Raw genomic sequence first — 15,565 nt, 5'->3', positions numbered from 1 at the left:
ACAGGTAACATCAAATGGTATAAACTATTATATTAGATATATATAGTTATATCCATTAACACACTATTAGAAACGTATGGACAGAAATATCAAGAATTAGCACGTTATTTATTTAATAAAATCATTATCAAATTCTTAATTGAAAGCATACGGACCAATATATGAATCCGTAAACGTATAAGGTTGATATACTTTATTAGGGGGGGATTAGCTTCTCTTTTCGTACATACATATGTGTGTTGATTTCCAGCAGCACATGTTTGAGGAGACGCTCAAAGTACTGCTTGGAGAATGATGAACATTTTGGTGGAGTATATCTTCAAAAGGTTACGAGTTTTGCATGTTTTTAATTAAATCCAGAAATTCTATCCGTTCCATAAATGTATGTATATATGTATGTATGTGTAAGGTCTAAGTATAGGGAATTAAATATAAAATATGTAGCAAATATACGAGAGAGAAAAACCAATGTTATAATGCCGTTTGGGATATACTTGTATAAAGGATGTGGAAACATAAAAGTAGCCCCCAAAATATACGGTGCGGCTATGCTCATGGGAACTTACTATGCTTCTGAAAATCCTGTGATCCATTGCAATGTATCCTCAATGGACACATTCCAATCATACATAAAATATACACGAGGAAATGCCGAATTAGGGTTTTACCGCCGATATTCCACTGATAAAACTTGTGAACCTTCTCCATGTTTCATATAAAACTTTCATTCTCGGTACATTTGAGAGAATGGGCCACCACAACTTTCACCACAGCACATTGAAATTCATTAGGGATCTTCCACTCTTGAATTTCATTTCACACTCAAGAGCTTCCGGTTGTTTTAATTTCCTCTTTTTTTTTTTTCTTTTCTTGTTGTTGTTTCCCTCCTTTTTGCTAAATCTACACTACCATCCACTTTTTCTTTCGATGCCACATGCTTCGCACTTCTTATATCCCAACCCCGCGTGATACCTTCTTGAATCTGTTTGTATCCCAACACTGAATGTTTTCCAGGTTGTTGAGAGTTAAGCGGAGGCGGAACGAAAGTACAACAGAAGAAAAATGAAAAACTTCCTGTGAGCAATTGAAATTCTTCTCTGGCAAAAGTCAAATAAATAACACTGCAAATCCCATATAGTACGTATATATAGCGAATCCTTATTCTCTCTCACATTGAAAACATTCTCTTTTTTATATTTTTTTTTTGTGTGTGAAGAATCACTCGAGCAATTGCTCGTGCAGAATCAACCCTATTGACACAGCGCGACACAATTTAATTTTCTTATTTATAGCTCCACTTAATCATCCGTATTCGCTGGTGGTCCAGCTGTCGAAGCGACGCAAGCACAAAAAAATCACCCACAAACACCCACTAAATCCCGAATTCCTCCGCAATGCCGAACATGCAGAAAGAATCCCTCTTTTCTCGGTGATGTCGCCAGCAACGACTACAAATTGATTCAGACACGCCGACGGATGGTAATCAACTGAGGCAGTGCTTGCTTGGCACACAACAGCGAGCTGCACCAGCAAGGATGATACTCTCTCTGTGTGCTGGCGGTTTCTCTCTTTCTTTCCTCTCTCAATTCTAACTTTCCGGCTGTATTTCCAACACCGACCACACATGGAAAATTCTGGCGCTGACAACCCAGGAGGGGAAGAAAATTCTCCTTGCAGATGGGTTCGTTCACTCTTCTCTCACATTCCACTCTATACCACTTAATCATAGGCAGAGTTGAATAAAAATCCAATACAAATTTTCATAGATAACATTTTGATAAAAGGAAAATTGTGAAAAATGTTTTGCAGGCTATTTGAAGTATTTAATTCAAAAGATTTTACAGTAAAGAATTTTAAAGAATTCTTCATAATTCAGTGTTTTTTTCTTTAGGAAAAATTCATCCATGGATACGGTTTAAGAAAATGTCTAATGAAATTTTTAATTTAAAAAAAAATACAGTTTTTTTTCCAAGAAATTCCACCTTTGTGACCTACGTATTAAATAAAGATCTTATATCTTTAATAGTTGAAGCAATCTTATTTATTTTCAAGAGTTTTTCTTCTATAAAAAATTAACTTATCTATATATTTTCTAATATAACTTAATCTTTAAACTTGAACATACTTAGCTCATCTGTGATAGAATAAAAATATCTTACTCATTGTACCACATGATCGTTTCGTGAGCGCGAGGGCGAGCAGTCGGGGTTCTCTTGGGGTTCTCCTCACCAAAAAGGAATACATACAATAATGAGGGGAATAAATTGAGTGAATAACAACACAACAATATGTTCTTTTATGTATTTACATTGTTATTACAATAGAGTTTTACATCCAAATGGTAAATCCATCTGCAATGCCATTGAGAACAATTGTGCGAGAGGCATAATCTCAAGAGACGACAGCATGTCCCATAGGAGATGGACGAATGCGAGATACTTTATTTCGCACAAGCGAAGAGTCTTTGGCTCATAAGTAATTAGTGAGGAGATGATTTTTACAGCTCAATTTCAGCCTTAAGGCACCACCAAGTGAAATTTATTGAGAATCAATACCCGAAGGGGTGAATCTGGGAATGGCATTGCGGGGGTTGTTGATGGAACACAGGGGCGATGAGGAGGGTATTGCGAGGAGGAAGAAATTGAAAGTGAAATTTCATCCCTCCCGAACGTTTTTATTGGCCTCCGCAAGGCAAACCGCCTGCAAAGGAGCGTAAAGCTTAGTGAATTTATTGATCTTTCTGTGCTCGATGCTGTGCCAGATCGACTTTTGAGTTTATGTGCAAGAATTTCACTGCAGGAAGAGAACGAGGGAATTGTTGAAAATATTCTTTAATAAAAGACTCCCATCCCCGCACACGCACAATTTCGCATTTCCCCACAATGAGGCATGAAAAAAAAAGCCGGGAAAGTGCCAAGAAAATCACCAAGTGTTTGGGAGTAGTTTGTGAAAATTATATGAGAAATCTCTTCGAAATATCTGGTGGGGAATCCCTTCGAGAAAATACAAAACCATTATGGGAAATTTACGAGAATATTTTTACGAAGGAGAAGAAAAAAGAGGAACCTCTCAAGTGAACTACCACCGCACTAAACAATCCTCCCTATCCATGGACAAAAAAAACTGATAGAGCAAAATATATTATCGTAAAAAACACACTACAAAAATTGCATCGATTAGCAATTTAGTGCAAGAGTTTGAAACCCCATGCCATCCTCCGCAGAAGTATTTGTGGGACTATCCCACCATCCCCTGTGAAATTCTGCCTCCTACCACTTGGTATTTGAGCCAAAGCGATCCCATTGCGAATAAATGTGAGATTAAAATGAGAAATTGGCGATGATAGAAAGTAGGTCAGTGGTACACAATTATATGCCTGCGGACCATATTATGTCGATTCTTTCGTTTTTTCCGACTATACATCCCCAATATGCTTTACCAATTCGAAATATTTCCCTGAGAATGATTTATAAATTTTAGACAGGTTGAAAAAATGCCCAAAACCCACAGATAATTTTTATTGCCCTGAATTTTATATTTGTGTGGTTTTTTATTTCATTATGCTTCGCTCCAACTATGCTCTGAACATATTTAAATTTATTACCGCATTCTTAATAACAAATTTGAATTATTTTTTAATAGGTAAGTTGTTTGTGCTTTTAAAATTTTATGAGTTGTTTTTTTTTTTCACTGAAATACGATTTGTTTGCTTTTCCACCAATTTTGCAATAAATTTAAACAAACATTCGATTAACCTGATGAATATTTTAAATCTATTAGAAGATTAAACTAATTATTTTAAAGTATTTTTTTAACAAAAGCTTTGTTTAAATTGATTCATTAAAATTCGCATAAACTAATCGAAACCGACTTAATTAATCCCTTTTAATTGTACCCCTTCTTATTCCTTTGAATGTAGTTATATTAAATTGAATACAATTTAAAGTCTTTCAATCAATTTCCAATTTTCCTGATTGAACGTGAGAAATATGTCAAACCAATACTTCTGTCCTCAAAGTGGAGGACTTAAAGTCGTGGTTCAAACAATTTCAATTGCCCGCAATACATCATTCGATGAAAGTTTCCCAACCAGAGAGCCCTGAATTTACTCCCCCACAGGGGTTTTAAGTGGAACTTTGCAGTTTATTTACCCAACTTAGTAATTTGATGCAACAAACAATCAAATCTCTCTTGCAATATCGGAAAAGTTCACATATCCTAGCATATAAGCTGTTTAGGGTTGAATTTTCTACGTATATACATATATAGGAAAATCCTCTTTCAATGACTTTGTGCCAAAAGGAAAGTTTTTCCAGCATGAACAGTACACTCATTGTAACCGGAAGAAACTTCCTATATTATGTACAATGAAGAGATTGTAAGTAAATGCCATTGTACAGATGGGGAATCACTCTTAAAAAGAGTTCTTCCTTTTTCTATTCCCGGTACACCATGCCCAGCTAATAAATTCACTAATGTTTACAGAGAGAGAGCGAATGAGAAGAAGAAGCAATTCTCGGTGGAACACACGCATTTCGCGGGGTGTGGGATTTGAAAATGTTGCTCAATATAGAGAAGCTCAGGGAGTTTATTTATATTCACGCTCTACATCAAAATACTCGGGGAATTTATCTTGTGAGTCGTCTTGAGATCAGGAGTCATCAATTAATGCTAACTCGCGGGCTGTATTTGATGTGAAAGAAATTCTTTGTGACAGGAGAAAAAGAGAGAGCGTCTTTGGAGCACGTCTTGAGACAAAGGTGTGGTATATAAAGAGGAATTGATCGATTTTGGTCCTTTTTTTGGCCTTCCTAACGAATTCCAAATGATCTCAAATATAGGAACATACTTCCCATTTTCAATTTACATTTTTCTCCACCATATGTACTGTCAGACTGAACACGTATATTTTTGTGTGGATTTTTCGTCACGACACTCCATTAAGACTGTTGGGAAAACTTTGGAGCTCACACCGTTCGACTTCCAATGCTGAATTTTAAATTATACATAGTGTTGTATTTTCAGTGCAATGTGAAAAGTCTCCCAGCTAGAATAACTTCTGCATCACTCAAAGTGCAAAAAGATATGTGAGATGATTCTTTATGGAATAATGCGATATGAACACCATTCTCTTGACAAGGAAAGTAAGTTTCTGAAATTGCGTTTATTATCACGGTGAAAAATTTAAAATATGTATGATATGAAAGATTTATGCAATGTTTTCTCATCGGAAAGTTATTTTAACATGATTCCTCATTCTATGTGTGATTTTTTTCCATACCATCAAAATGAGTTTTCTTTTATCTCAAATGAAAAAGAATTTCATAAATTTATGATTACATTTCCTATATATACTTCATCAAAATGTGGTACAAAAAGCTGACGCACAAGAGCACGCAGAAAAAATCAATATGAATGTGATTCAATCTGGAAGTGTGGTCACGTTTTGTTTTTTGGTGTGTAATTCTTGAACTTCGGGAAACAATAATCATAATTCTGATGATATTAAATCAATGGAAAGTCCTTTATTTTTGTTAAGGAGATACGATAAGAAGTCATTATGTAGTAAATGTTTCCTGCATTCAAAGGACTCATTTTGGGAGAAATTTTCCGATATTATTGGATTTAGTATTCGCTTTTGCAAATACAGAATCTCTTTTAGAAAAAAAAAACAAGGAACGTTTGGTAGCAAATGGTTGGTTTCAATGATAGCAAAGGAATAGATGTTGGTAGCCTTAAAACTTTCATCTGTGTGGATTTTATGCTATTTAATCGACTAAATTATAAAAGACCACGGAAAAGTCTTTACTGGAATCAATTATTTAACGTTAATTGAAATTTAAATAATTTAGTTAGTTAAATTGAATTTTGTAAGAAAATAGGACTCTTTAGAGCCTTAATTTCGTTATTTTTTTAATTTATTTTTTACGCTCAATAATAGCATAAAAAAGCCAAACAAATATTTAAAGTAAACATTCAATTTTTAGTAGAAAATAATGAGGCTAATTCAATAAACCTAATAGCCTGTGTACCATTTAACATTGAAATAGCAATCAAAGTCGGTTATCATGTCAGAAATATAATATCGGAATTGTTCATAACGCAAAACCATATCCTAGCACAATTCAAATCATCGTTTGAAAGCACTCACTCAGCATGGAACACACAATATTGCTATTAGATGTATAATTTTCGCAGTTGAGGAATTCCCCTCCGCATGTTTGGGTAACATTTTGCGTTTGATCGGTAAAATATTGGAAGAAGCAACAAATTGTTCCAACCGTCAGTCAAATGGGAGACAATATTGCAGATTTCCCTCCCCCATTCCCCCTCCACCCACGAGAAAATACTGAAAATCAATACAAAAAATATGAGAAGGTGAGAGTGATGTGGAAATTCAATAACAGTGGCTCCCAACGAGTTGGTTGAACGACTGCTACAAAATTCAATTACCACCATCGACATTGGGACCATTAATTTTATGGTGGAACACAACCCTTTGATTGCGAGTCGTTTCCTTTTCTGCGATAGGCCATTGGGAGGAATGATGAAAGGAAAAAAAAAAGATAGATGTTTGGTGAGAAGGAAAACAAGAAGAAATCAGACGCATTTACCAAATGTTTCAGCGGGAGAGTGATGACAAGAAAAATCAATAAGAGACCACAATGAAGGAAATGTTTACCCCATTTACTTCATTCATTATTATATAGATGAGTGAAGAGATACCCGAAATGTTATTATTTATTGTGTGTATTGGAAAGTTGTTGCGAAATAACACCCCCAAAGTGGAGAGGTTCTCGAGATGGTGGAGCCAAAAAGGAAGGAAACGTGGATGGAAAAAGTAGCTATCTGTATGGAGGTGTCAGTCGACTAAAAGGTATGGCTATACTACATAAAACTGATCCCATGTGGAAAAATTAGGGAGTTTAACGTACATACATATATTAGGTAATTAATGCATCTCTAAGAATGTAAAAGAAAATTTTTAATATTAGGTGTGGAACTCTGACTTTAAAAATGCCTAAAAAAATTTTTAGTTTAGAACCAATATTCTTTAAATTTTTCACAAAAAGTTCAAAGACTTTTCTTTTAATCGAATCTATTCGAATTATATGGAAATAAAAACTTTTATGTTAACACCGGGTGGAAAGCTCAGAAAAAAATAGGAAAAGAAAAAAGAGAATTTTCATAAAATAAAAGAAATAAAATAAGGACTACAACGATCCTAATTTCGTAAATTTAAAATGAATGGAGATTAAGGTAACCGCCAGGACTGGCTCTCACCTCTCCCCAGGCCTAAGCACGAAATACTTCACGTCAAGTCCATTTAGTGATGAGAACCTTGGTCTCCATGGATTCTTCAACAAAACAAAATATTTTGTTTGGTATTAAAAAGGTAGAAATTTCTAGCCTTTGTGAAATACAATGGTGCAAACACATACTACAGTGAGGTATAAGCACCCCTCCTGGGTTTTGCCCCTTTTTACAAAAGCAGTCCCAACACAAAATTGAGCAGTTGCACCCTCACAATCAGTTGAGGTTGAAACCCCGTATTGTAGTGGTCATAGTGCCTCCTCCTGAGCGTTGCATTTTGGGCAAAAGGAGTGTCCTGGCACAGATAACGATATTAGAAATTTAACCACACAAGGCAATATCTCATCAGGGTGTGTTGTGCTATATACGTACATAATTGTGTCTATCTGGAAGTTGTAGTAGGCCATTGGCAAGTGAAAGGAATTTCATTACAACTCCACCTCACTCAACGACTTCCGACATATCCTAATTCCTGTGGGACATCCCCCCAAGTACATCAGACAAGGCTCTCCACGTCCAGGGGACTCTTTGGAAAGAAAAATGCACTCCCAAATGGAATACAAAGTACATGGGAATAAATTTGAGAGGCTCCAAGCAAAAATACGAAAGAGGTTGGTACCCAACATACATACATTTTATATGTAGTAAAATTTTGTATTCCACATCCATACTTATCAAGGGCACCATGAAATAAATATTTTTGGTATACAGATTTGGAATGAGGAGGGGCCATTTGGGGGGTGAGCTAAAATTAAAAATTCATTGAAAAAAAGCATAAAAAGAATTTCAATCATCCAAATATTTATTCTCTCTTTGAGTGCCCTTCCTCATTCACAATACTCACACTTGGAGATATATTCCCTAATAAAGAATTTCCATGTAAATGTCTCTTCGCAGTGAAATGGAGCGTCAGGAATTGGAATGTAGATTTCAGAACCTGATGAGGAGTTCCAATGAATGGTGAATACATTTTTCTTTCATTTCTATTCTCTGCAATTTTCACAGTCTCACAAAACACCCTTCTTTGTGCACCCTTCACACAGCTCTTCGAACTTCCATCGTCCCACGGGAAACTGCTTTTCTTCTTCTCAGGCTTCCTCCTTTCACCCAAGGACTCGCACTTCTTCGTGTGCCCTTCCTTGCAAGTTGAGAAGAACATAATTGCTCTCATATCATAATTCAATCTATATATCGGTTCTGAGAACAGTTCCTTTTTAGCGTCAATATTGAAATTTATGTATTTTCGTTTGTTACTTTTCCGCCCCTTTTCCATTGTTATATATGTCCCCGATCCCTCGACCCATTTTCCCTTCCATGGCAGATGGTGCGGGAAAAAATGCGTGTTTCTGTCCCCCCGCACACAGACGTTATACTACAATTTCCTCAATAGTCACCCCCCTCGTACACAATAAACAACCCTCACAAAATGTAAGATTTGCTAAATATCAATTTAATGGTATATATAATATGACCTGCTTCAGTAAGTTCAATTGGAGCATACAATAATATATATGTATGTATGTATGTACCTACCCCAAGAATTGTTTCTTTGTTCAAAAAGCAAACCGAGATTATAATGCAATGTGTGACTTCTCTGTTGCATAGAGTGGATTTAAGAGGATCACAAATTTCAGCTAAGTAAAGTCCAAAAGTTGAGAAAATTTCCCGAGCTCTATTCTCTCTCTCACTCTCTATATCTCGGGAAATTCAGTATAAGGAAAAATAACTTCAGCTTTCCTTTTAAACTTACAAAGTCCCAGCGGCATCCATTCATTTCTGTTTAATTAAACTGATGGAAATGACTAAAAAAAGATAATGAGTTTTAGCACCTCCCTTGTCCTTCATTTTGGATATATAATTAAAGAATAAGATGAATAAATAGCGGTAATGATTTCATATAAGTATAATACAAATAAATTCTTAGAATAAGTCAATCGGTTAAATTAGATTAATTTTTCAATTAATAATAAAATCGAATTTCTATAGCGACTAAATCATATTTTTGTTTGTAATATCACACGGATAGAACTTATATAAGATTTTTTGAACTGTAGCCTCAACTATTTGGCAACTAGCCACAAAATGAAATTAAATTTAGTTTGTTTAGTATTTATGTTATTGTTGACCATCCCCATCCTGTAGCCCATTATTATTACGCATAGATAAGTAAATTTGCAAGCAAATGATCTGAAACAGCAACTTTGTCTTTTATATCTAGGTAAAACCAACACAAACCATTATATACTAAGCATACATAGGTAATAATGCTGCTGGAGTATGTGAACTTTAAACAATATTTTTCCCATTAAATGTAATGAGGTCTTTACGTACCTACATATTTTCAATCTATTTTAAATTAATTGTCTCTTTTTCAATTTCAATTATTTTACTTCTGTTTGTTTTTCCATAGTTCCTCAAAGTTTTCCACAATTGTACGTTTGTTTACTTTTCAACCCTCTCATGGAAAATATAAAAAAAAGAAAACCCAGATCTCCGTAAATGAGTGATAATACCACCTGTATTATTTTTGTTTAATTTATTGTGCTCTTTGAATCATCAAACAAACAATTTTTCTACTCGTTATGTAATAAAAAAAAAACTCAAAAGTTTTATTAATTAATTTTTTGGTTTAAAATTTTATGTCATAAATTATTTTGGTAAATTTCTATCGTGTTTAAACATCTATTAAAACAACAGTAAAGAAAATAATTAATTTTCCAATAAATTAGTTTTGAATAAATTTATGCTAAAAGTTTTATGTTTGAAAATTCGCTGAAATAGCATAAAACTAAATTATAAATTCACTTTACTATCTCAAAAATCTAATAGTGCATAATCGTCTGCATTATGTAATATTAAAATAAATTGTAAAAAGAAAATATTGATATAAAGAGGAGCCCTAAATAAGCCTTTGTATAGCCCAGGTCGTGCAGCAAAATTTCCACGAAATTTCCTAAATTAATATACTATTTGTCTGTAATATGCCATCATTAATCACGTAATCATGCAATGTAACTCACCCCACAACCACCCTCTGCAGCACATTTTTCCCCCTAAATATTTCTGTGCACATCACATGAACACCTTTAGGGAATGGAGGGAATACAATACCCTCCTTGTTTGAGTCCCCTAATCTATAACAATCACCTACTTATGCACCCCTCATCCGTGACTTTATTTTCACTCTCTCCTTTAGCGAAAAATCATCACTAAAGCTACTACGCGAGGAGTACAAGAAATTCATGGACGAGGACAGGCAACGTGTGGAACGAAATGAAAATCTACTGCAAACCTTGGATCGTATTGATTTTCAGGCAGCAGCACTGGCCGCCAAAACGGAACGTTTAAAGTTGCTTAAGGTGAGAAAATGTTGGAGAAATGTTTGCTTGGATAATTTATTGAGTTTTTTTTGGGTTGAGCGCTGCGGGTATATGGGTTCTTATGCTATGTGATCCCACCAGTGAGACATTCCTGCGGAGGAATATCACATGAAAAAATCAAATATTCAAAAGTTTTCCCATTATCTGGCTGAAAATGGAGTTCATGGAATATTTTTTTTTGAACTTTCTTGTGTAGACACAGTATAAGAGTCTTCTGATGAAAAACTGGGCTGGGGACGGTGGTAGCCGAATAGTTTCACATAGATCAAATATATCGAGTCCGCAGGAGTATCATGGCATTAGGTATGCCAGAACATCGCCCATTTATCAGAATCACGGGCCAAATTATTGGTCTGATGGTGAGATGGGAGGAAGTATGAAGAATGCACCACAGATTCGAGATATGGAAATTCAAACGTCTCTCACGATGCTCGATGTCCCACATAGCGTGGTAACTTCTTTTAGCACCCTGGCATCCGCGAGAGCCACTAGGGACCCATTGTCCCCTCAGGAGAACCATCAAGATGCCAAGTGCGCGGGAAGTTTGGCAAATCAAATGGAAAGCCCAGAATGTGGCGCGAAAGAAATTCCACCATCTGTCTCACCTGAATGGAATAAAATGCTTCCCAATCCCGTGGTAACTTCTACAATTACAACTTCTCAATCTGATTACCACGCAAGCTCCCCATCCAAGTGGGAGGAAATTCATGAGGTGGAGATGAAAGAGACAAAGGAGAATGAGGAATTAGGAGCAAGTGAGAATACATCAAAGTTATCATTTGCTCAGCCTGAAGACCCACCATGCGAACCATCATTCTACCTTCGCGAGATGCCTGAGGTGGTGGCACATGCTCCTACGGCTGAGGCAGAAGAAGTGGATGATGGAAAAATCGAAGAGCATAACACACCTGAGTACAATGAGACAGCCGAAGAAGTGGTACAGGAGGAGAAAATTGATAGTGGACAGAACGAGATGGGGGAACAATTGGGTAATTTATCAACAGCGGCGACACCAAAGCCACGGACCTCATTTCTGAGACATGCTCTACTGAAGAATACAAAACACGAATTGATAGGACGGGGCCGGAGCGGAGGTGACAAGGGTACGCAGAAGGTCGTTAAGAGGGTGGAATTCTGTCTGGATCAGAATGAATCACACGAAGACACCAAGAGTCAATGGAATTTGGATGAGATTGGGGAAACAACCTCATCCCCATACTACAAAGCAAATGCGGAAGAAACCCAAGTGGAACCACTCGCGGAGGAAAGGTCTTTGATGTCACCCCATTACTCACAGTATGTGGAACCCTATGAGCCTACACAGGGAGAGGAATTAAATCAATTCGATGATGAATACGAACGCGATGAACTCGAGAGTGAGACGCAGGAGGAGCCATCCTACGCAGACACACAAAACATTCATGAAGAACCAATTGAGACGGGTGACATTCCACAGCATCAAGTGGAATACACTCCAGCAGTAGAGGAATCAACAATCAATCTGCAAAGTAGTAATTACCAATATCCGGAAACGGGAGAGGTGGTGGAACCCTATTATGCTGGAAATGAGGACAATGTGCAAACAGTTGTTGATGAGAATGTTTATGCTTCAGGTGAGAAATTAACATTTTCTATAACATTTTGTGTGTGTCTACCGCTGTCTTAGCGTTAGGTATCAATCTGTATGACAAAACAGTGAAAAAAAAAAACATTTTAATTGGCTCAACATGGCAAGATGTTGTAATTTCTCAAAATGACTTCCAAAATTATTATTAAGATGTTATACAATTATCTCATTTGAGAAATCCCGAAACCACTAAAAGCAATAATTTCCTTAGCACCATGTATCGTACACACATTCCCTATGTATACAATATTAAACGTCCCATTTAATGTATGTACTATTGCCGCACATTGTGGCACAACAATGTACATTTATGTAGTATTTCCTTGTTGAAAGAAAATTTTGCATAAACCAAAACCAAACAATTAAAGCAATTGTGGTTGAAATTTAGCATTTTCCCCACGTAGGAATATGTTTAAATTTCCGGTAATCCTCCAACTATTGTGTGCCTTTTCAGAAGCCCCATTTGCAGTCCACAGCAGCTATGTGCAAGACAACAGTGAATTGCCCCAGTCCGAGGTATCGTCAACACCATCGGTGCATTTGTTGACTCAAGACCCCACTACTGCTGTGGAGCAACCAGAATCACCCTATCAACAATTCATTAGCCCTGATGCCAATGTACAGCAAGACACGTACCAAAATAGTGGATTCACAGCATCGAGTGAATATTTGGAAGCTCCTCAGCAGCAGACGCCCCAAGATTTTGGGGCTAATGAAGTTTACACGGGAAGTGAGTATCAACAGTACGATGGCAGTGCAATCAATCAAGTTGGGGAGTATGATGGGTACGACACAACGAGTGCACCATCACAGCCGGAGGATTATAATCTCAATCAGGGGGTGATGGGTTATGAGCAAAATTATGCCAACTATGGCAGTCAGGACGTTCAATATGCCTCCGGTGGAACAATAGAGGGCTACGAGCAGGGCTATTCAGATGCAAATTACGCCGAAGGTGCAGGAAGCTACATTGGCACTGATGAGGTGCGTGAGTATGAGCAGGGACCCGATGGGGTGTACATGAGTGGTGGTGAAGTAGCACCGTCGGATCAAGTGGTGGCATCACAGGCAATGTATGCAAACTTCCAGCAGGAAGATCAATATAGCAATCAACAGGAAGTTCAGGGGGACTATTATAACTTGACTGAGGAACCCACAGTAGCGTCCAATGTATTAGATCCCAATGCTACTCTGCAAACCCTCCCAGTGGAGAATGCAAATCAAGATGCCCCATCTCCTCAGACAACATACTCCGATGATTCATCCAATTATATTACCCAAGAACCACCTATTGCTGAGCAAACCCTCCAAACGGAGAAACCCAAAACCACAAAGAGCACAAACTTCCTGGACAGTAGTAGTAGTGAATCCGAAAGACGTCCCGGGCAAAAAGTAAAGTTTGCCGATGAAGAGAAGCATTTCCCGGCCAATGATGAGAGTGACTTTGACTTCTCATCCCAGAGGGATGATAAATAAATAAGAAAATATACATAACATACCTATATAGACAATTGAACACAAATTATTCCCATTCCCCAAAATGGACGGCACTGATGTATAGGTGAAGAGAAACTTGCAAAGCTCACGCTTTACCCAATTGCAAATTGCATTTCAGCATCCCAAGCTTTGACTTTGTTGCTGAAGAGTATTTCCTTTTCTTTGACAATAAATGGCAATTGATACGGAGTAAAATCTTCTTTTGATTCAAGACAATGAGGTATTTTCTCTTAGGGAATTCTATAGAATTCCTTTAGGGGGAGAACCATGGAGACGAGACAGAAGATATTCCCCAAAACGGTTAATTAGAGAAAACATCAAGAATGCAGAACAATAGAGAAATGCAAAGCTGATCAACTATATATGTAGGTAGCTACTGAAGAAAGAAAATGTAAGAAAAGAATCCTTTTTTTGTTTTAGGTAAGTGGATTGTCTAGCTATTTTAAGAGAATATTTTAAACAAAAAAATTCAATGAATGAAGAAATAGCAATTTATTTAAAAGGAAATTCGATTTATTCTCAGAAGGAATTTAATTAAATTAATACACGGTTACAAATAGTTTGAAAAAATTGCTTATTTCTTTTTAAGATTAAAATCCCATTTAGAGTAAATCATTAAAACGGATCAAATTATATCTTTTAAACTTGAAATGATAAATTTAATCAAAATAAATTAAATAATCTAAATTGAATCTAAGTTAAATTAGACAAATTATGGCTTGAAGGTGACTGAGGAAAAAATAACAAACACCAGAATCAATCCCATTTTAATACATCAGACTCTCAGTTCTTTGAATGGAGGAAAAATTTCTAGGAATTCTTCAAGAAGAAAACCCTTCTCTTGTTTAAAATAAAACCATATTTGAACGATTTGAACTAAAAATTTCCCCATAAATCTCATTCATGAAACCACAAATTAAATATAAATCCCATCAACCTAATAAATACTAAATAAATTCAGAAAGACCCTCTAAAAACCATGTTAACCACCAGCTGGTACCACCCTACGTACACATTATATACATACTAATATAATATATGTGTGGGTGTTAATTAAATCTCCTATATGATTTGGAAATATTTTCCATTATAGCGTAAATTTGCCATGATTTCGTAAATTAAATCACTGACTGTCTGTCAATACATTAAATTTAATGAAAGGGTTGAAAATTTAATAGAAACTCCAAAAAGGGGACTTTGTAATTGCCAATCAATCTAAGCTATAAAATCTTTGATGAAGCCCCACATCAGCACAAGGGGATGGCTGATTAAGAAAATGGATTTTCCGCAGTAGGGATTTTTACTTTTATCTTACCCCGCACCGAGTAATTCACCTTCCCCAATATTGAATTGAAAGTTGCAAAGAGGTGAAGACAAAGTTTTCATGAAAGCTCCACCTTGATCCGCATCAGTGCTTGTTCTCTTCCGCTGAGGCTTTAAAATGAATTAACTATTGATGGCAAAAGCACGAAGAATTGGGGAAGAATTGGTTGGGATTTGTTGGGGTGTGCCATCAACTCTTTTCCCGTCAATATTGACTTACATTGGAGCTTCAAATGGGAAGATGATTGAATAATCCACCTCCGGCAAAACCCCAATCCCTTTTATTAGGAAGTCGCATTTTCACAAAATCAACAAATGCAATTCCATTAGCGCACAAGTTTTATATGCTCGCTCGTCTGGAAGTGTCGCTTACCCCAAAATCACGCTCTAGAATGCCTCATAGCACGAAATGTTATTTAAAAGT

At 36.4% G+C, this 15,565-nt stretch overlaps 2 protein-coding genes across 5 annotated transcripts in view; one reads left to right on the top strand and one right to left on the bottom strand.

The window, feature by feature from the left end:
- Window positions 1-1,497, bottom strand: part of LOC129787531 (hemicentin-1) — a 34,549-nt gene extending 33,052 nt beyond the window's left edge. For all 4 annotated transcript variants that reach the window (XM_055823227.1, XM_055823230.1, XM_055823226.1 and 1 more), the window contains exon 1: window positions 567-1,497. In XM_055823227.1, the coding sequence (XP_055679202.1) occupies window positions 567-708 (142 nt within the window). In that variant the 5' untranslated portion in view covers window positions 709-1,497. The remainder of the gene's footprint in view (window positions 1-566) is intronic.
- A 5,323-nt stretch (window positions 1,498-6,820) lies between these two features.
- Window positions 6,821-14,007, top strand: LOC129787527 (uncharacterized). The gene is made up of 6 exons (XM_055823219.1): window positions 6,821-6,877; window positions 7,708-7,925; window positions 8,212-8,274; window positions 10,511-10,673; window positions 10,891-12,307; window positions 12,776-14,007. Exons 2-6 carry the CDS (start codon window positions 7,855-7,857, stop codon window positions 13,795-13,797), a joined length of 2,736 nt encoding a protein of 911 aa, XP_055679194.1. The 5' UTR covers window positions 6,821-6,877; window positions 7,708-7,854; the 3' UTR covers window positions 13,798-14,007.
- Window positions 14,008-15,565: the final 1,558 nt, after the last annotated feature.

This window comes from Lutzomyia longipalpis, chromosome 1 (genome assembly GCF_024334085.1).
Source record: "Lutzomyia longipalpis isolate SR_M1_2022 chromosome 1, ASM2433408v1".
NCBI lineage: Eukaryota > Metazoa > Arthropoda > Insecta > Diptera > Psychodidae > Lutzomyia > Lutzomyia longipalpis.
This window is presented reverse-complemented; position numbering and strand designations above follow the sequence as displayed.